The 24,645-nt window shown below is 40.5% G+C and overlaps 1 protein-coding gene across 1 annotated transcript in view; it reads right to left on the bottom strand.

Moving 5' to 3' along the window:
- ADARB2 (adenosine deaminase RNA specific B2 (inactive)) overlaps positions 1–23,836 on the bottom strand; it is a 183,567-nt gene extending 159,731 nt beyond the window's left edge. The window contains exons 1-2 of the mRNA XM_044678951.1: positions 23,752–23,836; positions 22,677–23,584 (exon numbers count right to left, since the gene is read on the bottom strand). Coding sequence (XP_044534886.1) covers positions 22,677–23,584; positions 23,752–23,836 — 993 coding nt within the window. The remainder of the gene's footprint in view (positions 1–22,676; positions 23,585–23,751) is intronic.
- Between the last annotated feature and the right edge of the window lie 809 nt (positions 23,837–24,645).

Here is a 24,645-nt window from a genome sequence, read left to right as displayed (position 1 = left end):
TCTCTGCCTCAATCTCTCCCCCCGCCCCCACCTCCCTTTCTCTCTCTCTCTCTCGGGGAAGATGGAAGCTCATGTAAAGAAATGCAGTCACTGAACTCTATGAGACAGCTGGTGCCAAGCTTGAAATGTCTGGCAGAGCTGCTGCAATAAGTAAAAGTGAGTTTTACCTGGGAGAGTATTTGATGTGGACAGCCTCGGCATCTGAAATGTCCCTGAAACTCTTAGGGGAAGCAGAAGGGATGTGGAATGGCTCCCCAAGGCCCTATAATACTGTTCCTCTTGGAGCAATGCAGTGTGCACTGAACTCCTCGTCTTCCTCCCAAAACCTGCTCCCTTCGCCTAACTTCCCTCTTTGGGTTGAAAGCACCAGCATATCTGCTCAGGTCGGAAGGAACTTGGAGTTTTTGTCTTTTTTTTTTAAATCTTACTTTGTCTTTTTCTCCACTCCCTCCACCCTCCTTTTTGTCTTCCCAACTGAGACCTGCATTACCTTCCATCTGGATTATAAGAGCATCTTTTAAAAATAATCATTCATTCATTTTTTTCAGGCCTTGCCCCATCCATTGAGAAGACAAACAACATCATATCAATTATACTTTCGAAGTCGTGCAAAAATATTTCCTGATTAGCCATGTAAGAGCATCTCAACTCATCCCTTATATGATCTTGCTAAAGTGCAGATCAATAAAGCAGTGAGCATTTACTAAATGCTTACTAGGTGCCAGGCATTGTGATGATAGCTGGGGATACAGGGCAAAAGATGCCCCTGCCCTCAGGGAGATTGCATTCTCACGGGGAGATAAAATGTACATATGTAACTAGGGGCTGACTATGATTGTCCTAACACCATGGATGCAATTCTCTTTCAAGAGAAGGGAGTCTTCTTCTAAGACAGTCCTGATAATAGGCAAAAGGAGCTTCTTGGAGACACCTTGGAACATGCATAGGTATGGTGTGACATTCTCTAATCCCAAGGTTGACAGTAGCTTTTTTTCTTATTTGCAGGACCAGAACAAGGAGCTTTCAAAAGGCATCAGTGGGTCTGTCTCTTGGTTTGACCTTATTTATCTCTTTGGCTGATGCCTTCTTTCTTTGTAGCTTCTGTTGAGAGATAATGCTGCCTTAAGGGAAGAGAGTTTGGGCCATCTTCCTATCTAAAGGTTTTCTGAAAATGGCCCTTGTCCCTTTTTTCTGTCCATTTGTTCTCTTGCTTTAGATGAAGGAGATTAATGTGGAAGCTCCAACTTTGGGAGTTTTAGACAATTAGAAGAGTGAGCCAGCAGAAAGTCCTGGAATCTAGAACTTTAGGAGTACGGGTTCTCCTGGGTTTTACAGTCAGTCCAGAACAGATGTGCTATGGAGCCAGGAGCAACCTTTGGGATTAAGCTCAAAGGAAGCTTAAACAAGGACTTATTTAGTAGCAATGTCACATTTGGATATGAACTCAAATACTATGTAGAAAAATGCTAGTTCTGAGTCTATTCTCTCTAGAAGCTGAGATAATAAAGGGGATAATGTTCCCTCAAGGTATTAGTGGTGGGGAGGGAATGTCCATTTTTTCCTTGCTATATTTAGAAATAAATATCCTTTTGTAAAAGTTACTGTTGAACTGTGGCTAACAGTGAGGGAAATACACCCATAATGGGGGCTTGAGATGATGGTGTTAGAAGAAATAGGTTGCAACATCTCATGGTATCCCCAGAACTCTGGGAGATATGTAGCCTTTCTTTTGCAGAGTGGAGTCAGAGAGTACTCTTGTGACGTATATAGGTGTATATAAAATGTATAGGATCATAGGATGGTAAATTTAGAGATGGAAGGAACCTGGAAGTTTATCTAGTTCAATTGTATAATTTTTCAGACAAGGGTATTGAGGCACGCCAGAGAGTATGATTACCTGAATGTTACAGAGACAATAAATGGCAGAGCCAGAATTTGAACTGGGTCTTTGTGACCCCACTTGGAGTTTTCTTGCCAAAGATACTGGAGCGATTTGCCATTTCCTTCTCTAACTCATTTGGCAGATGAGGAAACTGAGGCAAATAGGATTAAGTGACTTGCCCAGGGTCACACAGCCAATAAGTGTCTAAGGCCAGATTTGAACTCTGGAAGATGAGTCTTCCTGACTTCAGGTCTGGTGCTCACCACCTAGCTGCCCTTCCCATTTCTTTACATGTCCCCTATACCTGGAGCGACACCCTCCCTGTATTGTCCCTTAAGATCTGTAATAATAAATGCTGCTTTTCTTATTGGAACTGCAGTTCTATTTGAGTGTTTATATTTTTAATTTTCTCACCACAGGTGCTACAACTTTTGATAAAAATAAAAATGACAAGATCCACTCATTGGCTATTCTTTAATGCACTTTACCAAACTTGGCTGCCACGAGAAATGAGATGTGAAATTTGGATAGTCCGGTGTTCGGAGAGCCATTATGATATCCCAGATGGGTCAGTTACAACAAATGAGGGACAGTGGGCTGGAGTTTAACCTGTTTGTACTGAATTCTTGGTGTATGTGTGGCTACATTCATGAAATCATCCCTGGCTGAAAAACAAACCTCCTCTGCAGATAGGAGTCCCTTCCTTTCTGGTGGGTGGGAGCAATGATTATTATTTTTCTTTTGGCACACCTTTGCTCTCTGGATCTGTATTTTATAATTCAATATTTCTAGGGGTCAGGAGAGAGAAAAGGGTTCGGATTTATTCCTTTGTTGATGGTTCATTCAGAATCCATAGGAACATTTTGAAACCGCTCTGGCCAAACAGAGATATTTTGTGAACGCTCCACTTTGCTGCTTGATCCTTGGTCTCTGGTCGAAGGAACGCCTTCAGATATCTACATGAAGGTCCAGCCAACTGGAAAACCATTTAATTACCTCCTTCTCGCCCCTTGAACTTGTAACTTAAGGAGAGTTGTCAAGATGGACACAGTTTCCAGCTTGTAATGATGGACAGTTTCCAGCTTGCCATTCTGGAGGTGATCTTGTTCTCTTAACATGGTGACACGGCCTAGAGGCTTCTCATAGTCCCCTTTATGTCTGAGGAGACGTTCAAAAGACAAAACTGAAAGATTTACACTTGGTAAGTGGAGGATACTTCCTCTCTTGCTGTAATTATTATTGCCATGATTGAGGAGGGGGAAGGTGGCGGGAAGGGGGAGGAGGAAATGCCCTGTATTCCAAAAATAAAAAATGTCTCCTTTATGCTTGGTGTTTCTATGGTAACCTTGAATTCTGTCTGCCCTCAGGTTTGGGAACTTCAGTAAATTTACAATTCCACAGAGTGTATTAATTTAGAAAAATGCATCTTCTAAATGTTTAATTGTAGTGCTATTGTTACAAACTATTGTTCCACATTATCATCTTCCATGCATCATTAAGCTCTGTGATTTAGTGAGCGGCAGAGGGAGAAAGGGTGACAGAAATAGGAGAGAAGGGGGGCTGGAAAGGACAGGCAAGTAAGAGAGAGCAAAGAATAATGAGTTCATTTCCAACACCCTCTGAGTATTTGCCTGGCTTCCTTCTCCTCCCCTCCCTGCTGGCCCCCCCCCCCCGTTCCAGATTGTAGCATAGGGTTTCAGACCTCGATTCCTCATTTGATCAGGAGGATGCTGAAGGTTGTGGACACAGGTCTCAACCTCAGACCTTGAAGAACTGTTATATGTATTGTTTTTAACCTAATAAAGCAGTGACCCAGATAAGGGAGGGAGTGTCAATAGACTGGTGCAGAAACAGGATCCCAAAATAGCCCCAGAACCCTGTGCAAAGAAGGACAAATTTGAAGATTAGCAGGAAGATAGCAAGACGAGGGGCAGGGAAGTTCACAGCCCAATTTATTGAAAGAAGGCTCTGATTTCATAAAGCCAAACCCCATCCAACCCCATAGAATCTTGTGCATATCCGCTGCAGCTGATGAATTGAGGGAGAAAGGCAAAGTCCTGGAAAGGTGAGGGGCTACACTGTGATTGCTGGTTTTCAGATTCAATTGTTTTCACTGGGTCTGCCATGAAGTCAACACAAGGTCTCCCATATCCAGCCAGGTGCTGATATTGGTTTGATAAACTAAGAGTAAACAGCTCACACAGCACACAAATGTCTCTAGCTTAGATCATGGGAAGTCTGCCAGGTGTAATCATTTTATACTTTGATCTGGAAAAGCTATATTCTTAATGAAAAGCACGAGTGAGGGGAAAAAACAGAAACAAAATAATCACTGATTTGGGGGAAAATGCCACAGATTACGTATTGTAACATAGCAGTGTGTGGCTGTTGTGTTTTTGAAATGTTATCAAATAAGTGGATGTTCCCATATTTTTTCATACTTATTGACACCTTTTTTTCCTATTTAGAACTGTAAGGGATTTCAGAGATCATCCTGTCTATGTCCCCTTATTTTATAGTTCAGGAAAATGAGGGAGCTGGGCACGAAGGCACACATTTGTAATCCCTTTTACTTGGGAGAGCAAGACTTGAGCTTGGGAGTCCTGAGAAGCAGTAGTGTTAAAACCAAATGAGTGTCCACATGAAGTCTGGCACCAAACAGTGAACCCTTGAGAACAGGGGGATGGCACCTGTTGCCTAAAGAGGTATCAATGAGTTCAGGTTGGAGAGAATCAGGTAAAAACTTTTGTGCCCATCAATAGTGGGAGATATGGCTGATGAGGGGCTGTAGAACTTTCAGCCTGAAGGAGACAGGGAAGTGGAAGAAAGAAAGGAAGGGAAGAAAGGAGGAAGCAGATAAGAGGCCAGTGTTTTTTAAACCTTTACTTTATCTCTTTGTAACAATTCTAAGACAGAAGGGCAAGGGGTAGGCAAACTGGGTTAAGTGACTTGCCCAGGATCACACAGCTAGGACATATTTGAACCCACATCCTCCTGATGCCAGTGCTCTATCCTCTGTGCCACTTAGATGCCTAGTATTTAAATAGCATATTTTCAGAGGGAAAGGTATGGAGAAAGACAACAATAGAGAAAGAAAAGAATGAGAGTCATAGGAAGAAAAAGGAAGGAAAAAAAGAAGGAAAGACATTAAAGAACATAAGAAAGGATCTGAAAATGATACCAGTGCCTCAGTGCTCCATTTAAGAACTATGTGTCTTTAGGTACATTTAAGACTATTTTAGGAACTAAGATGGTAGAGTAAGGGAAACTCAGCTTGTCCAAATCCTCTAAATATGCGAAAATAGAAAATAAAACAACTCAAAACAAAGCAGGAGAGATATCTCACTGTGGTGAGAAGGGAGAGAGTATCCTAGTGAGTACTGCATGGTGGGGAAGGGGAGCTTGTAGAGTGCACACTAGGGCAATCTTACTTATTGCCAAGCAGTTTGAGGCAATGAAATGGTAGAGGAGTAGTAATGCAAGACCAACCCTACAGAGGTCTGAGGCAAGAAACTGGCAGGCAGAGAGGAGAGGCTCAGTCGAGTCCCACAAGCTTCCATGTGGCCTGCAGTGATGAAAAGGCAGAACAGGGAACAGCCCAACACAGGAGATGATAAGGAAATCAAAAGCAGGGGTAGCAGAATCCATGGAATAAGCTGCTGCAAGCCTCTCTATAAGAAGCTAGCTGGTCCACCCCCCTGGAAAAGCACGCTGAGGGTCCCAAAGTCAGCCAGATCTACCCACCACCAGTGAAAGCTTACCCTGTAAGCTTGGAACAGAACTCCTTAAACCCCAAGAGCAGAGAAGAACCCTGATAGAAAGAAAAATGGGATAGGGAATAGTAACTAGAAAAATGAGCAAAAGACAAAGAAAAAACCTAACCAGAAAAAGTTGCTTTAGTGACAGGGAAGATCAAACCATAAACTCAGAAGGGGACAGCAGTGACAAAAAGAAAATGTGTGAAGTCTCAAAGGAAAGTGGGAAAGGATGCCAGATCCCAAAAGACCTCTTGGAAGAACATGAAAAGAAGCTTAAAAAATCAAACAAAAGAAGAAATGACACAAAGATTCATCAACTTGGAAACTAGAATGGGCCAAATGGAAATGGAGGCCAAAAAAAAACCAATAAAGCAAATAATTTTCTAAAGACCAGAATGGGTCAAATAGAAAGGCATACATAAAGGGTCAAGAAAGAAAATAACTCTCTAAGAATAGGAGTTGATCAAATGGAAGCTAATGATTCCATAAGGTGTCAAGAAACAATAAGACAAAATCAAAAGAACAACAACAAAAAGAGAAAATTTGAAATACATCACAGGAAAAAAACTGATCTGGAAAATAGATCCAAGAGAGACTGTCAAAGAATCATTGGAATACTTAAAAGCTATGATTAAAAAAAAGAGCCTGGATATCATATTATAATAAATCAACAGGGAAAATTTCCCTATCCTAAAGCAAGAGGGAAAAATAGAAATTAAAAAAAATCTACTGATCATTTCCTAAAAATGGTACTAATATAAACATCCCAAGATTATTATAGCAAAAATTAAAAATTCTCAGAGGAAAGTTGGAAGGAAACAATTCAAATATCATGGAGCCACAGTCAGGATAGCATGAGACCTGGCAGCTTCTACATTAAAGGACCAGAAGGCATGGAATATGACATTCTGAAAGGCAAAGGATCTAGGCCTATAAGCAAGAACCACATACTCAATGAAATTGAGCATAACCCTCCTGGGGGGAAAAAAGTGATATTTAATGAAATAAAAGACTTCCAGTTATTTCTGACAAAAAGACTATTCTATACACCTATATGTAAACTAGGACTTGGATGGGTGTTACACATAGATGGGCTAGAGGTATTGCACAAATGCTTCTGATGGCATGTGACAAAGGGAGCCACGAGTGCTGCCACTTCTAAAGAAACGTGAAATCACTTTCAATTTAAAATTTATTCCAGACTAGGCACCCAAAATATTCATATGATATTGTATTTCAAGGATCTCTCAGCCATCTTGGCTTCAGGTGGAAGTAGATATTTAAGTGAGGTAGGATTTTTAAATGTGAAGTAATTCAAATTCAAATTTTTGTTGGCTTCTAAGACATGGGTAAAGAGTGCAAAGACTGGCATATATCAGGTGTTCTTAACCTGGTAACTACAGATCACCAAAGATACTGTGGATAAATTTCAGAGGGTCTGTGTACTTGGATGGAAAAAAGTTACATTTTTATTTTCACTAAATTCTGAATGCAATTTGGCATTTCCTTTAATTGTTGAAAAATATCCAGAGAAGAGTTCCAGAGTTTTCACCATGTATCCAAAGGAGTCCATGATACACAAAAAAGGTAAAGAATTCTGTTTTAGATATTAGGTCCTGGACATATAATTAGACACTTAATGAATATTTTTCTGGCACATTGCCTAGTCTGAAATCTTTCAGGTGTGCTGACCTTACAGAGTTAGTTTTGCTTGTCAGTCAACATCTTGGACTGGGAAAATGTTGTGAGCCAAATATCTTTGGAAAAGGGTAGAAGAGAGGTAGAGAAGACATGGTTTCTGTCTTCAATGAGTCTTTAATCTAAGTGTGTGTGTGTGTGTGTGTGTGTGTGTGTGTGTGTGTGTGTGTGTGTAAGAAAAAACCTTCACAATATTTCAATGTTGTTTAGTGGTTTTAGTCATGTCCAATTCTTCATGACACCATCTGGGATTTACTTGACAAAGATACTATAGTGATTTGTCATTTCCTTCTCCAGCTCATGTTATAAATGAAGAACTGAGGCAAACAGAAATAAGTGACTTTCCCAGGGTCATGTAGCTAGTGTCCGAAGCCAGATTTGAGCACAGGAATACTAATCATCCTACCTTCAGGCACTCACTATACACTCTATCCTCTGTGCTACATAGCTGCCCAAGAATATTTGCAAAACTACAAATTAGTGACTATAATTACATGAATCTAAACAGAAAATGCAAGCTTTGATCATATATAGAGGAAAGTAATAGTGTCTGAGGTGGGTGAAGTTATTTAGGAAGAGGGGAATGGTATAGAAGATACATTTTCCATAAAATAACTTTCTTCGTGTGAAGAGGAGGGGACATGATTGGTCTATCCCTTGAGTATTTCCCCCTTTTCCTCTTCTTCACCCTTACCTCAACTTCTGGAAACTAAGTGTTTTTTCTCCTTTTCTTTTGGATTTTCTCCTTTTCTTTGGCTCATCTAAATTTTGGCATCCTCCCATTTTGCCTTCTCTAGGGTTTTTCTTTTCCTTTCCTTTTCACTGTAACGATGAATGTCACAGGAAGGAGGGAGAACTCAACCATACTAACAAAGGCTGTCATCTTCACAAGTGAAAATGCAGATCCTTTGATCATTAAAAAAGTAATCCTGATCTCCCAAAAGAATAGTGAGAAAAGGCTACACATTGGACTGGGTGGTATATTACCAAGATTTTTCTATCTATCCCAAAGAGACATTGTATAGATTATTGTTCATTTGACTTTCACGTTTTTGGAAGGTCCCACGATGCCTTGGAAAGAAGGAACCAGGTAAACTCCAAGTTCTTGCAACACTGCACATAGTAACTTTTATAGGAAGTCTCCTAGCACCTCTTAATTCCAGTTCTTTCCCTCTTAATTATTTCCAATTTATTCTGTATATAGTTTGCTTTGTGTAAATTTGTCTCCTCTGTTAGGTTGTAAGTTCCTTGAGAGCAGGGACTATCTTTTGTTTATTTATATATCTCTAATGCTTATTTAGCACAGTGTCTGGCACAAAGTAGGTCCTTCATAAATGTTTATTGAATTGAATTAAAAATGTTTTTCTTTCCAAATGCAGTTGAGGGTCATGAAGGTTGAATAGTGATAGTATGGCATACTGGAGAGATGGCCTTAATTGCCAGCAAGTCCCAGGTTCAAGACCTGCCTTTGACACATACTGACAGATCATTATTACACCCAAAACAAGATCGCCAGATAAAGCTTTCTGTTAAATAAATGAAAATACTAAAAAACTTTAATGTCTCAATAAAATAATCCAAATTCCTTGATATTGCATTCAAAACTCCCCATTATCTTATCTCCCATTTGTTTCCTAAACTATTATGCTTACCCCTCTTTCATTCTTTTGATCTACATCATACTCATCTAGAATATACCTTTTCCCTTCAAAAGTTCTCCTTGTTAAAATTCTACTCATCCTTCAAGTCCTAGTTCTAAATCTATCTCCATCTCTATGAAGCCTTCCCTGATTGCCTCTAGTTAAAAATTCTGTTCCTTCTGAAAGTTCCTAGTATTCTATATCTTTCTTATGGAAATTAGCAGGTCCTGCCTTGCACCACAAGGCAGGTAGGTGGCTCAATGGATAGAATGCCAAGCCTGCAGTTAGGAGGATGAGTTCGAATGTGGTCTCAGATGTGTCCTACCTGTGTGACCCTGGGCAAGTCACTTAACCTTCGATCGCCTGACAAAATGATCTGTTCGACCCACAGGAGGATGAAATGGTAAATCAGTCTCGTATCAGTGCCAAGATCACAGTTATTTGTATGTAGGTTTGTATCACAGTTATTTTTATGTAGGTCTCATGCCCTTTTGCTGGGCTGTAAGCACTTTGAGGGTCAAATCCTATCTTACTCTCTGCTATTTTGCACCTGATATTTTGGGTGAAATAATGATTTCAAACCAAGTCCTTCTGATATAACTTGATCCACTATGCCATGCCCAAGTATTTTACGGGTGAATAAATGAACACCATGAAGAACGTATATTTTAGCTTAAAAAAGTATACATGTGTAAATATATGCATGTTTACACGCATGTTTATATGCACACATGTACATATCCTGTTAAGATAGTGAAATAGCAGACAAGATCATTCTATAGCATCCATATCAAAGACAAGACCAAGATCGACTTTTTAAAAACTGGCATATGGACTCCCTGGTTCCAGAAAAAGCCCTCCTTGAAACTTGAGAAGCCTACCAGCCAGTGCAGGTCAAGTCCTCCCTTCTACTACATTTGGGGTGAAAAGATAGCATATGATCAGAGACCTTCTCCCCTCCCAAGAGTTGGGTGATGGCCCACACTCATAAGTACCTCTTTAATTCCCCCTCAATTCGAGGTTGGTATCTAATTTGCATATCTTAACTATGGCAGAAGGGATTAAAACCTTGGCACCGGATTTTTTGTGATGCCAGCTTTATCTAACCAATTCTAACCTCCTGAGTCTGGTATTTGAGGACCTCCAAACTGAGCCCACCTACCTTTCTTAATGCCTTTCTCACTTTTACTCTCATATACTGGCCCACTTATTTTCTTGATCTGCCATGTAAATTCTTAGTTTTGTGTAAGAATTTTTTGTTCACTTAAATACACTTTCAAGTCCAATCCTTGTCCTAGAAGGTCCTTTTCCTTCCTTTGCCCCAGTTCAGATCCAACCCATTCTTCAAAGCCCAAGTCAAACTCTCACTTTTTGTGAAGTCTCCCTTCCTGCATGCCCATGAGGAAATCTCCCTTCTCCAGACTCATTCAAATTTGTGAAGAACTTAACAAACCTCAGCTCCTTTGATCCTCACTAGAACATGGTGAGAAGGATGCTATTATTATTCCCATTTTAGAGATGAAAGAATTGAGGGTGACAGGGGCTAAGTGAGTAGCCCAGGGTCAAACAGCTAATAAGTGTAGCAGGCAGGGTTTGAATACAGGTATTCCTGACTCCCAAGTCCAATATTATTCACTGTTCTGCCCAATTGTCTCTTATTTGGTAATTAAGCATGTGTTGCCTTAAAATATTTTTAACGGTTTTCTTGGGCATGATGCATTGGATCAAGTTAAACCAAAAAGACTTGGCTTAAAATCCCCCCCGACATTTATTTATTCCTTCTCTGACTCTCAGTTTCCTCAGCTGTAAAATGAGGATGATATCACCTATAATGCATATCTTATTGGGTGGTGAGGTACAAATGAAAACATATATATTATCTTTCAGAAAACGTCTCTAAAGGACAATTAGTTGTTACTAAACTTTTAGCTTGTGTGTATATCTTATTTCCTCAGCTAGATTGCACACTTTCTGAAGGCATGGACTGATATTATCACCTCTGAATATAAAACAATCAAACTGGTTTTCAAGCATCGTTTGGGGAATTGGTCTTACGGCTTGGCTATCAGTCTTGGGACTTCTGCTTCTGTGTCTTATAGCTCTAGCAATACAATAGCTATTTGATAAGGACAGCACTTCAATTTAGTAAGTATTTGGTTAGGGTCAGCTGTGGCCAGATAGAGGCAGCTAGATGCCTCAGTGGACAGAGTGCTGGATCAGGAGTCAGGAAGACCCAAGTTCAAATTTGGTCTCAGACACTCACTAGCTGTGTGACGCTGGGCAAGTCTTGAACCTCTTTTTGCCATACTCTACTGAAGAAGGAAATGGCAAACCACTCTAGTTTGCCAAGAAAAACCCAATGGACGCTATGCTCCATGGGGTCATGAAAAATCATATTTAACTGAACGAAAAATGGCCAGATGCTGCTAAGAAGTGAGAGCACAAAGACAAAAAGGGAGCCATCCTTAAGTGAATGAATGGATGAATTGCTTGAATGGAACCTTATTGTGTCCTATTCCCAAGGAAGACATTCCAAGTCATTCATATTTAGGTATTTTATATCCACAGAGAGTCACTAAGATGTTACTATTATGATGTCTTGCCCTTAAAAAAATTTTTTTTAAAACCCTTGCCTTCCGTCTTGGAGTCAATACTGTGTATTGGCTCCAAGGCAAAAGAGTGGAAAGAGCTAGGCAACGGGGGTTAAGTGACTTGCCCAGGGTCACACAGCTGGGAAGTGTGTGTTTTTCTTGTCTTGCCCTTTTTAAAGGTATTTGTAGGCAGAAAGTGAAGTGGATAGAATGGGGGACCTGGACTGAGGAAGACTTGAGTTCAAATCCAACCTCAAACATTTATTAGCTCTATGATCCTGGGCAAGCTAGCATACTAACAGTAAGGAGAAAACAATTAAAATTCTTTTCCTCTACAATAACTATGTAATTGTTGCATTTAGCAGCATCTCTTTTCAGGAAACACAGGAATGATTAGAGAACGTTGAGATGTAGTTGGCTGAAAGTGCCAGAAGCTCTTACTGCTCTTTTTAAAAGATAATCACCAGTGTCTAGTGAGTATGAGCAGTTGTCTTGAATGCCACAAGAGGGTGTCCCTGGTCACAAAACAGGAGATTTAGCTCAGCTTCTGAGAAGGGCCCTGATGCTGGAAATAAGAAAGATGCTTGAAGAATTACAGCTTTAAAATTGGGCAAAGGAGTCGAAATGAGAAGGGAGTGTCATTTCAGAAAGATCGTGGGGTGACCTGAAAGAGATGAAGACCTTAGAAGACCCCATCCAAGGAGGGATTGAGATCCAGAGCTCATATTTTGGCTCCTTTCCATGCAATCAAATCACTTCAGGGAGTGTGATAAGTAGCTAATAAGGGGCCATCACACCCAGCATAATGGCGTGAAATTTAAAGGAGCCTCCAGTTTTAATGACGTCCAGCTAAGCTCAGGGGTTCTGATGCTCCTTTTTTTCCATTTGCCTGACCTGGGAAAGCAACAAAGAAAACTCCTGGCTTTGAGAAGGCCAAATCTCAGAAAAAGTATCTAAATCTGGTCTCTAATTTACAAAGGGAACCTTTCTGCAACCAGCATATCCGTATCCTGAATGGTCGCATCAGTGTCTACACTGTCCAATACTCCTTCCACTTCTCCCTCCCCCTATTAACCCACTTCACTCATATCCATTTCACTTTCTAGATGGGGATTGTTAAGTGTCTACCATGTGCTAGGAACTGTGCTAAGCAGAGGGGATCCAAAAGGAAGGCAAAAGACACTCCCTGAACCCAAGGAGCTTGAAGTTGAAATGGGGGATGGCCCGAAGTAATAAAGTAGGTCCAAATGAGATAGATACAGGATAAATTGTAGGTGCTCTCAGATGAAGGTTACTGGCATTAAAGAGGATTGAGGGAAGACTTCTTAGGAAATGTGAGATGTTAGCTGAGACTTGAAAGGTGCTTAGAAAGCCAGATTATAGAGATGAGGAGGGAGAAGATTCCAGGGCTAGAGGATGACCAGTTGACAATGCAAAGTAGGGAGCAGAAATATTGTGTACAAGAAAAAAGCAAAAAAGCCAGAGGCTTTGGATTGGATCTTACAGTGCATGGAGGAGAATAAAGTATAAGAATATTGGCAAAGATGGAAGGGACCAGATTAAATGGAGCATTTTATGCTTGATCCTAGAGGGAATAGGGAAATATTGGAGTTTATTAAAGCATCCTGGTATATAAGAGGCTGATCTTTCAGTCAGGTAAGTCCTAGTTTCAAATCCTAACTCTGATGTACACTGTCTATGTGACCATAGACAAGGCATTTAATTTTTCTCTGACTCAGTTTCTTCATATGTATAATGGGAATAATTATGTCACCTACCTCTCATTGTTGTTGTGAGGATATATATCTAGTTAAATCCCTTATATTACAGATAAGAAACTGATGCATTGAAATTATAATTGTGATGTAGACAATATTTGTCCACGGCTGCCTCTTCTATTTCTGAGTCCTCTTCCCAGTTTTTTTGTCTTTCTTTTCCCTGCTCCTCCTTCCAATGAAGAAAAGTAATTCACACAAACATGTTACTCTTATAATATCTCAATCATCTTAAGGGTAGTTGTAGGCAAATACGGGTGGTGAAGTAGAGTGGGGGACCTAGAGTGAGGAAGATATGAGTTCAAATCTAGCCTCAGACATTTATTAGCTCTATGACTCTAGGTCAGTCACTGAATCTCTATCAGCTTCAGTTTCCTCATCTGTAAAATGTGGGTTGTTTTGAGTTTCAAATACAAACTTTAAAACACTTTAACTACTAGCTATTATCACGATCATTTATTATTATTAATTTCATGTGAAATGTCTAAAAATAAGACCCTAGAAAAGTGATCCAATGGAGTAAATCTTTGTGTAATTTGATTCATTATGTTCTCTGAATTGGGAAAATATTTGGAAGCGGTGGAACAGGGAAGGAAGGAAGAACACTCAAAGTACAGCAAGACCCTCTTTTTGCTTTCTGTGGTCATCCCTAAAGCTCTGGAAGTCTGCCCATGGCAGTCACTTTTGCTTTCACTTTTTTAGGTTTTTTTGGCTGGGGTGGGGGTAGGAAGTCAGGCAGTGCCAAGCTGAGAGACAGGAGCAGGGAGAGAGAGAGAGAGCACATATATATATATATAGGATCAACAGGTGTTTACTTATATCCCTGGTTTCAGCCATCCATGCTGATATGATATATCCCCCGCAGATTGGGGGCCCCATTGTATCCTTGATTGGTAATACATCAGGCTGATCTTGGATTGGACAAGGGAGATTGTAATGAAAATGCAATCAAAGGGATTTAAAGTAGACACTGATGAAATTTTCCCAATGATAAGCATGCTGAGCTCTTTATGCAAAATTCTGTGCTATATTACTTTGGAAAGTTAGGTTTTTGTTTGTTTGTTTTAGAAAATTGCTTATACTCTAAGGCCAAATGCATCGTCCCCCCAAAAGAACATCCCCTCCCATAGGGCTCTTCTTTTATTAGGCTTGAAAAGGAATAATGATATTAAGTGCTGCTTAGCCAGCGCCTGAAGCCAGAATTCACAGCATTATGTGATGCCCCACGTAGCTTCCTGGCTTTACAGCTTGGTCCGCCTGGGCTCTAGTTTCATGTTTAACAAAAATGAACATGACACTACTCTGTCAGTTGAACAATTCTATTTCTTCATAAGGAGAGACTGAAATGCAAGAGTATTTTTTTTTTATCATGACAAGGACTTTTTAAGCTATAAAAATGTAGACAGGAAACCTTATGTCATATGAAGGAGAAATTCCAAAATCGGTACATGGAAAAGCCTGTGTGTGAGCATGGTATGTATATGTGGGGACTTAAGTGTTTACTGACTATCTGTAGAAACATTTAAAGAGACAGTATACTAGGATGCAAGAAAGTGTGTCTTCATAACCAACCTTGATTTCACTTCTTAAGGGTATTGCGAATGTCAGCAAGATTTTATCTCAGAAGAGCTTTTGAGTTCCCAGGAAGAGGGAGAATTTTATGGGTGGCATCCATCAGCCTGATGGTACAGATATCTGTTGTACCACTCTGGGTCAAAGTCATTGTTCTCTGGGTTTTTAGTGGATCAAAGTCTGTTAATAGACCCCTGCTGGAAATCTTTCTATAATCGATGAATAGTTTCTCTACATAGGATGTATATAGATAGGCTGTGCCTTGACGTCTGTTCCTTGTATCAGAATAATAGGCTCCTTCTTCTAAAAATGATCTATGACTATTTAGCTCTTTTGATTGGAATATTATATGAAATAGGCCAAGGCCATGGGTCCAGTATGGGTCAGTATGACCACAGACTTTATCTCTAACCTTGGTCACTATTCTTTTGAAGTAATGTGTTCTGTCTGTCTGTCTCTCTCCATAATTCAGTTTTATCTTTACATTTTGTTCTAAACATAATGCAAAATATAATGGATATTTGCAGTAGAACAGAAAAGAAAATTGTACATGAAACTGTAGGGCTTTTGTTATAGATAGCTTGCTTTTTAAAGATAGTCTCTTAAGTCACAAGGAGAACTCGGTAAACCTATTAAAGACTTGATTAAAGATTAAAGATAGACTAAACTTATTCCCACCACTGGCAAAATAACTCAGTGTGAATGTCCTAAAATGTGGATTCCTTACAGTATTATTATATAACCAGAAGAAATAAGAATTAGGCCATCATTTTGGCTACATCTCACTAACCTCAAGACCACTTGTTCTATTTCTCATGGAAGATTAGACCCCCACAAAGAGTAGTTCTGTTCTGACATTATTGACCTTACAACATTCATTGCCCTTCATCCTTGCACTCATATTTCTGTGCCACATTCTGTGGGCATGGTTTTGACTTCCAAATAGAGCACATCTTATTCTTACAGAGTTCATGATGCTCATGGCCAGGAAATATCCCTGTCATCCATTAGAGGTTTTCTACTTGGTACTTAAAGGTAGTTGCTCTGTGCTGATGTACACCGACGACTTATTTTGATGAAGTAGTTAGGAGAAAGGGAATAAATTAAATAGTTTTTTTCTTTATTTGGCCAATCAATCAATCAATCAACCTTGGTGACAAGAAGAAGAGGAGGAGAGGAGGAAGAGTATGGAATAACAATGGCAAAGACCTATAAAAGCATATTTCAACAGATAGGTAAGAATTATTGGATTACTCCACAATAGCTAACACAAACAAATGAGAAAAATTCTTCTTGCTAGCTAGGATCTGGAGAAGTTAGCCCTTTTCAGGGAAACAGCTTGGAGGGAATGAGAAAAGAATCTTTTTTTAATCCACAATGATTGCTCTCCACAAGCCATAGTGGGCTAAGATGTTATATAAGTTAACTGACCTGCACAGTACAAAGAATCAGAGCAAAGGGGATGTTGGGATCGCTGTGTGCTAGAAATGAGGCCATAGGCAAATCTGGCACTTAGCTCAAATCATGCTGTTCTTTTGCAGGGATAGAAAAGAACTGAAAAGGAGGTTATATTTCTGTGAGGGACCACAGCACAAAGAGCATGAGTTGAGTGGATGTACGTTTGAATAACGGAAAGGCCATACAGGGAACTGGCCCTGAGATTCACTTGATGTACACCGGCACGGACAGCGTTAAGCCATTTCAGTGCTGGGCGAATGTGATTGTCATACCTATTCATTTTTAATTTATGTCCATTTAAAATGTGAGCACCCCTCTATTGCTAATTTGTTATGGCAATATTAATTAATGGTTTTGCTTTACAGTGGTTAGGATCCTGTTTCTATTGAGTAAGATAGATTAGTAGGAATATAAGATTAGAAAAATAATCTGTAACCTGGTCAGAGGCAGTTGGGGGTCACCTTGGGGTTCGGGAAAGAGACAAGCTAGTTCAAAAACTGATTATTATCCTGTGATGCATCTCTAGCTAACTATATAGTAGACCTTAGCTCTCTTAGTCTGCAGTTAATTCTAAGGGAGGATTCCACTAGAGAGACTTATTTCGAGGGAATACTCTCATCCAAAGTTACTACTATTAGATGGTGAAAGTCCAATAGAATTTTTTAAAATAGCAAAATTATGTTCAATTGCTATATTCACACAATTTTACCACCTTTCTAGCAGATATTTAGTTGTTAAAATAGGTTCAGAATGACTAGACATGAAGCTGGTTTTAAGTTAGATTGGACTGAAGTGCAACAATTAAGGACATAATTCTACCCTTAGAAGAGCCTCTAATGGCTTGGTCAGAGCAGTTAGCCACTATGAACAGCTTACAACCAACAGTCAGTCGTGTCTCTTCAATGTACCTTTATGGTCTAGCAAGTAAATACATGATTTTTTTCCATGTGGAGGAGTGGTATTCTATGCTGTCACTACATTTCCTGAACCACTGTGTGGCGGTGTTGTCGTTGAGTCATGTTTGACTGGGACCCCAATTGGGGTTTTCTTGGCAAAGGTGCTGAAGTGGTTTGCCATTTCCTTCTCTAGCTCATTTTACAGACTAGGAAACTGAGGCAAATAGGGTTAAATGACTTGCCCAGGGTTACAGAGCTAATAAGTATCTGAGGCTGGTTTTGAACTCAGGAATAAGGGTCTTCCTGACCCTTGGTCCAGTACCCTATCCATTGTGCCATCTACCTTTCCCTGTCCACAGTGTAGTCATTTGATAAATATTTATCAAACTAATTTGGAAAGCAATCATGATCTGTAACTTTCATATCACCATCCCAGTAGAGTATTCCATGAGCTTAGAAATATTTAATTCGATTGGCTTTTAATGTTGTAAATTGATGTGAGAAGAACCATAGTCATATCTTCTCAGGGCCCAGGGAAGACTACAAGATGACAGAAGAAGGCCAACCCTTTTCTGGAAAGATTTATGGGGTTGGCTCAGAGTGTCTTATAAAGGCTCTATCTTGAGGTCTTATCTTTTCTTTCTAGACTATCTCAAAGAGCTTATCAGCTTTCCTGGGTTAAGTCCTTAACTCTATGCAGTCAGCTAGGCAGTACAGTACAGAGAGTGCTGGTCCTGGAATCAGGAAGACCTGAGTTCAAATCCAGCCTAATGCACATACTACCTGTGTGACCCAATTGCTCATAATATATTACTCTACTCAAGGATGAACTACCTAAGGGTATAAGTATTTGGACTACATCAGAGCACAGAAGCATTAGCTGATTATCCCAGAAAGGTAACCTATGCTTTTTTTTTTTTTTTGGAGGGAATGGGGCTATTAAGCCTGTAACCCCTAGAAAGCTTGCCCAATGGATTGATTTCATGAAATAGAATTCTTCCGAGCTCCAGGGTGCAGAACCAGAAATGGGTTGAAGTCACAGTGAGGTAGATTTCAATTTATTTTAAGGAAGAATTTCCTAATGACTTCAGAAGCGTAAAAGTGAAGCAGAATGCTTAAGGAAGAGGGGTGCTACTTGACACTAGAGGTTTGGCCCCTTTCGTCAAGATGTTGTAGAAGAGAACTTCCTTTTAGGTTCAGGTTAATCTTGATGACCTCTGAAGTTCCTTCCCAGAACTCTGAGATTCTGCCATTCTGGGAAAGTGCTTGGCTTTTTATTGTTATGGTCCTCTGTGAGCCTGGAGAGGCTATATTACACATTTAGGGATGGAAAAGGAAGGGCCTGGGACTTCAGTAAAAGACTCCCACCCCGAAGCACTATCATACTAGAAATAAGAGCTTTTGGGTTAGTAGAAAATAAACTTAATATAGCTGGAGTACAAAAGAACGGAGAACAGAGCCCAGATAAGTAAACGGACTTTTAAATTGACTACTAGAGCAGTCCCCTCCAAACCCCCATTCAGGTCTAAACCAAAACCTCACTTCCACTGCAGGATACCAATTTAGTAAAAGTAGTGACAGCAACTGGCTCTGATTACCATTGCCATGGCTAGCACAGCACCCAGCTGGGCAGAACGAGGGGTACATGTGAGGGGGACGCTGGAGAGGAGGTTAATGAGCCTTCTGGAGCAGCAGAGGTGCCAGTGGGCGTGATGAATAGCTTGCAACCCGCTCTGTGCAATGTGCCCTTCATCATCTAGTCGGGGTGGTTAGTGGACTGTCAGAAAAATATAATTTAGCGGTGGTGGCTTTAACTGATGTGCCGCATGCTGGGGTCAAATGACTATTACAAAGTAGTAGCAGTGCCCGGCTCCTTCATGGTGAGAGCTCTGAGCTGACAACATGAAAGAAAAAGGCATCGTGGCCCAAATTCCCTGACATCCTTCATCTCTCACCCAGGGTAGGGTAGGGAGAGGAGAGAGACTGGGAGAGTACCAAGAGGACAAGAGAGCGAGAGAGATAGCAGGGACAATTCTCTTTGTAGAGAAAATGCCAATTCTGGATGAAGCTTAGCATGGAATTTGCCCATCATTTTAGGAAATGTTGAGCTTAGCTAGGAGGAGACCCCAGAATCAAAAGAAAGGAATCGAGTCTCCACACTGCTGATGGTAACAGAGGGTGGCAGGACCATTCCTAGAAAGTGATCAGCATTCACTCACTCTACTGAAGTTAACAAAGATCAGTGGCAAAAAAGAAAGGAATTCATTCCTTTAAACAGATAGTAACTTAAGGAACACAATTCATGGACCAAAAGTCAGCACCTTTGTAGTTTCTAGTGCCAACATAGAGGCCAAATGTACTTTGGTGAAGTGCCACTGATAACCTTAGGTTGTGGACAATGGAGAAGGATAAAACATGGGGAAAGTAAAAGAACGGGAAGGAGATGGGAGCACAAAGGGAAAGAACACTGAAAAAGATCAGAAAGGGTGATTGTGTATAGTACCACCTATAATTGTTCCAGGTGATACTCGATAACAGCCGGGCCATCAATTTTCTCCTGATGCTAAACTATCCCTGGATTCTCTAGAAATCAAAGTAGGTGGTGTCTGGGAGTCTAATATCTATTCCCTATTGAGCAATCTATTCTTTATATCTATTATTATTGAGGATGCCAATATCTTCCAGTTTCCTAAGCTCAAAACATAGGCATTAACCTTGATTGTTCCCTATCTCTCACCCCACCACCTCCATATCCAATCCATTGCCAAGGCCTGCTGATTTCACCTTTGCAGCATTAATTAAACATGCCCCTTTCTTTCTTCTGATACTACCACCAGGCTTTCATCAACTCATGCCTGGGCTGTTTTAACTGCCTGCTGGGGGGGCTTTTTCATTCTGTTCTCTTCCCATTGCAATCTGTATTCCATTCAGTTATCTGAGTAATTTTCCTAACATGCAAGCTAATCATATTAACCCTCTAGTTAATAAATTCTGGTAGCTTCCTATCACCTTTAGGATCAAATGCAAAATCATCGTACCCTTTAACGCCTTCCTTTTCCACTCTTCTTATGTCCCTTCTTCCCTGCTATGTACTCTTTAATCTGGTGACACTGACCTCCTGGCTGATTCATGAACAGCTCTTGACCCTGGGCATTTATTCTGTTTCTTCCCCATGACTAGAATATTCTACCTCCTTTCTGTCCTTCTGGCTTCCTTCTGTCCCAATCAAATTCTTACCTTCCACAGGAAACCTTTTATAACCCTTTTAATTCTAGAGCCTTCCTCTGTTAATTATTCCATGTTTGTCATGTATGCTCCTGGTCTGTCCATAGTTGTCTATGTGTGGTGTTCCCCATTGGAAGTAAAATCCAAGTAAACTCCTTGAAGGCAGTGACTAATCTTTGTCTCTTTTTTTTATCCCTAGTGCTTAGCACATAAGCATTTAGTGAATGACTATTGACTGATTATGCCAGTAAGGTATATCGAGTAAATATCTAGTAAAATATTCTGTATTAATGTTTGGACAGAGAGGCCGCATGTCAGAGTGAGCAGAGAGATGGCCTCAGCATCTAGAATATCTGAGTTCAAACTCCACTTCTGACACATTCTTGCTATGTGGCTCTGGGCAACCTCTTAGCACCCCAGACAACCATCTAAGACTATAAGTAGCATAAAAGATACCTTTCCACGTTCATAGGCGTTGACAGATGAAATCTGCTCACTGGGGACTTCCTACATCAATTATATAGTTCTTCTGGTCTGAAAGAGGAAACCTCCCCCCCCCCAAAAAAAAACAACCCTGAATGTTTCTTTGGTACTATGTATTCATTATTTGACACACTGAATGTTTGATCCATCAAAGTGAACCCCAATAAATGGAATTCATTTCTAAGACTGGGACTAGATACTACTGAGCCTATATTTGAGCCTTCTTCTGATTAATATTAATGGGGAATGAGTTAAAAAAATCTCTTAACTTACTGGTCATTGCAAAATAGAGTTGTGATTGGAAAAAGGCAGAAAAAAGCAATACCTTCCTCTAAGAGAAATCATATAGAACTAATTAGCTGTGTGACTTTGGGCAAGTTGCTTCTTTCGAAGTCAGCCTCAGTTTATTCATCTACCAACTAAGAAAAATTGAGGAGAGAATGTGTAAGGTCAGAGAGACAGTAAGACTTAGAGGAGAGAAAGGTGACCTTAGAATTAGGACATTTCAGTCCTACTTCTAACATATTGGCTTTATAAGCTTGACCAAGTTGCTTAGCTTTTCAGTGTTCTAAGCAGCTCTCTGATTTTATAAATTGCAAAGTCAAGTACATGCTGTCAGAGAAAGTTTTTAACCAGAGGATTAATGAAATCACGGGTCTAATCCCAATCTCTAAATTTCCTTCCCTTAACAGTTTTGGTAGATTTCTCTTATCATCTGGAAAACACATGTTGATCTCTAAGTGGCCACAGATCCCTGATATAAGAAAGCAGAGACTAATTATGAAGATACATTAAAGGCAACCAGTAGCGACCCAATTCAGTTGTGTTTTCCTGTGTTTTTTTGGTTTAGATTTGCATGTTTTAGCCTCTTTTTTTCATCCCCATCCCTGGTTTCAAAGGGGAGAGAATTAATCAGGGAAGGAGTTGTGGAAATACCAAGGTCATATATTCTAATTTCTTTTACGTGCAATATATAGCTCCATTAGAATCAAAGACCGAAGCAACTGGCTATATACATATACATATGTATGTATATGTGTGTATATATATATATATATGTATATATTGCCTTTGTTTGCTCTGAAATGCTTTCTTGGCTAGAAAACTCAGCCAATACTATTGCCTAAAGAGAAATCATAATCATAACATGACTTAGAAAAACTATTAAGCCTTTCTTGGGGATTTAAACATCCCTGGAAATCAAGTTAATAATAATAAAAAACAGTCTAGAATATATCCATACACTGACCTTTTCTGTAGAAAATCAGCTTTTTTGTCCCTAAAGGGAGAAAAGAATCCCTCCTCTCAAGCTTTCCCTCTCTCTTTTATCTTGTACTTTAGTATCTTCCCTTGTAGTCAGTTGCATCATTACAAAAATTACCTGGCTTCATTAATTCCCTCATTACCTCTGGCAAGTTAGAGCGCTGACATTCCCTCTCCTTTCTTCACATTCGTACTGTCCTTTCACCAAAAAGCCTGCAAATTGCTCCTAATGATAAGGAGAGGGAAAAAAGGGGTCTTTTGTGCCCTGGGAAGAAGCCTTGCTTTCCTGGAAAGGACGTGCTTGGCGGTAACACACTACTTACGGTAATTGGAAGAGAGTGGTCTGCCTGGTCCCCCATTACAGCAAGAACAATAATAATTCACATTCATCTTAGCATTCTTCCACCTGGGTGGCAGCTACCTGAGAATTCTCACCTGTGGCAAAGGGTTACATTTACTCCTGCTGGGAATGTGGCTGGGCAGCCGAATGTTAAAGAGGGCCTGCAGAGCAGCCTGGGCTGCTTGGCCCTTGGCCAGCTTCTTACTACGTCCTGAGCCTTCAAATGTCCTCCCATCCACTCTTACTGCCATCACAAAGCTCTTGGCATGCTGCTTCTCCACTGTCTCGGAAAGGCAGATGTACCTCAGTCCTGAGCGCAGTTCATTCAGCACCACCACGGGGTTCTTTTCTCTCTCTCCCTGGAAGGCTGTCTTGGACTTGTTTGGGTTCGCATGGCCCATCAAGTCCAACCTGTGGTAGAGTAACCTCCCCTGTCGATAAGCTGTCGAGAGCAATTCAGTGTTAACTGGATGGCAGCTGGAAAAGTTATCGCTTGGAGGTGATGGTTCAAACTCTTTGAATAGAGTATCCGGGAAGTCGGCTTGGTCAGAGGTAAAGTCTGTAGATGGGCTGATGCCATTCCCCATGGCAAAGTGTGCTTGGCATGCATTGGGGAACTGGACAAAAGACTTCAGGGCTAACTCTGCTGCTCTCATCTTGGCCTTCTTTTTTGTGGGTCCTGTGCCTTCAAAAGTAAATCCATTAACTTCTACGGCTACTGCAAAGACAGGCGCATGGACTGGTCCTGTCTGAGAAACCATTTTGTACTGTAAACCTGGCTTCAGTTCATGGAGTTGGACTAGGGCATTCTTTGGTGTCACCGACCATGAGAGTTTCTTCCAGATCAGTTGGAGTTTGCAGAAATGGCCACTGTTCCCTTCCTCTAAGGGTCTTTTCCTCTTGATGCTGGATGCACCTCCTCTTGAGTGGTCACTGGATGGCAGCGGCTTCGCCTCCAAGTTGCCCACGTTGCGATTTTCCTTCACTTCTGCACTGCTGGTACCTGGTGGTGAGAATAAATGAGTCACAACAGCAGGAAAGGGTAGGTTGCTATTGCTGATAACTATAGCACCATGTTTCTGGCTTCGAGAACAAGGAAAATCAAAGCCTCTAACCTGACCTGATTAGCAGGGTTAACATATTCCAGGACTTTAGAAATAGCTGACCGGCCAGCCATCACCTCAGTAATGAAATACATGAGGACCATTCTAGACTTCTTTGCTTTGCTGGTAATGAGAGCTGCTGCTAATATCATGATTTAACGTTTGCCAAGTGCTCTGCATTTCATTTGATCTTTAAAACAACTTGGTGAGGTGGGTATTGTAGGTTATATGACGGCTCATTTTAGAGCTGAGGAAACTGAGGCTGAGAGTGAATTACCCCATGCCATTCACTTAGCAACTGACAGGGTCACTTAGGTTTTGAACCGAAGTCTCTCCTGACTAGGAGAGTCTAGTCTTCTTCTTTTATGATCACGCTGCCTTTCTGGTAGGAATTATTACACACTCCCCTGATGAGTGGGGGAGTAACTACCTGCCACAGATCAATTTGCAATTAGTGCCTTGATGAGCCAAGAAATTCATTCTTAAATAGTTCTGAGAGAGCTATATTTCTGACAAGAGGAGGGTGGGGATGGGAGGAAGGCAGCTAGCCTGCCCAGTGAATGAGCCTGTGTGTTAGAATCAGTCTTGGATTGTTGTTACACAGAGGTTGCTGAGCAGGCAGAAATAGGTGCCAGTATCTGGCAAAATGACTTTTCCTGCATTTTCCCTTAAAAAGGCACGTTTAAAGAAAGCCTTCTCCTTGCCTGGGATGGTTTAAGTATTCTCTTCAGGAGAATGAAGGCAGGAAGGAAATAGGCATTTATTCTGTGCCTATCATATGCCAGGTACCATGGTAAGCATTTTATAAATGGTATTTTATTTGGTTTCACCACAACCCTGGGAGGTAGGTACTATTATTATCCTCATTTTACAGATGTGGAAACTACAGCAAATAGAAGGTAATCGACTTTTCCAGGGTCACACAGCCAACAAATGTCTAAGGTTGGATTTGAACTCAGGT

Source organism: Gracilinanus agilis, chromosome 5 (genome assembly GCF_016433145.1).
Source record: "Gracilinanus agilis isolate LMUSP501 chromosome 5, AgileGrace, whole genome shotgun sequence".
In the NCBI taxonomy this organism is placed as follows: domain Eukaryota; kingdom Metazoa; phylum Chordata; class Mammalia; order Didelphimorphia; family Didelphidae; genus Gracilinanus; species Gracilinanus agilis.
This window is presented reverse-complemented; position numbering and strand designations above follow the sequence as displayed.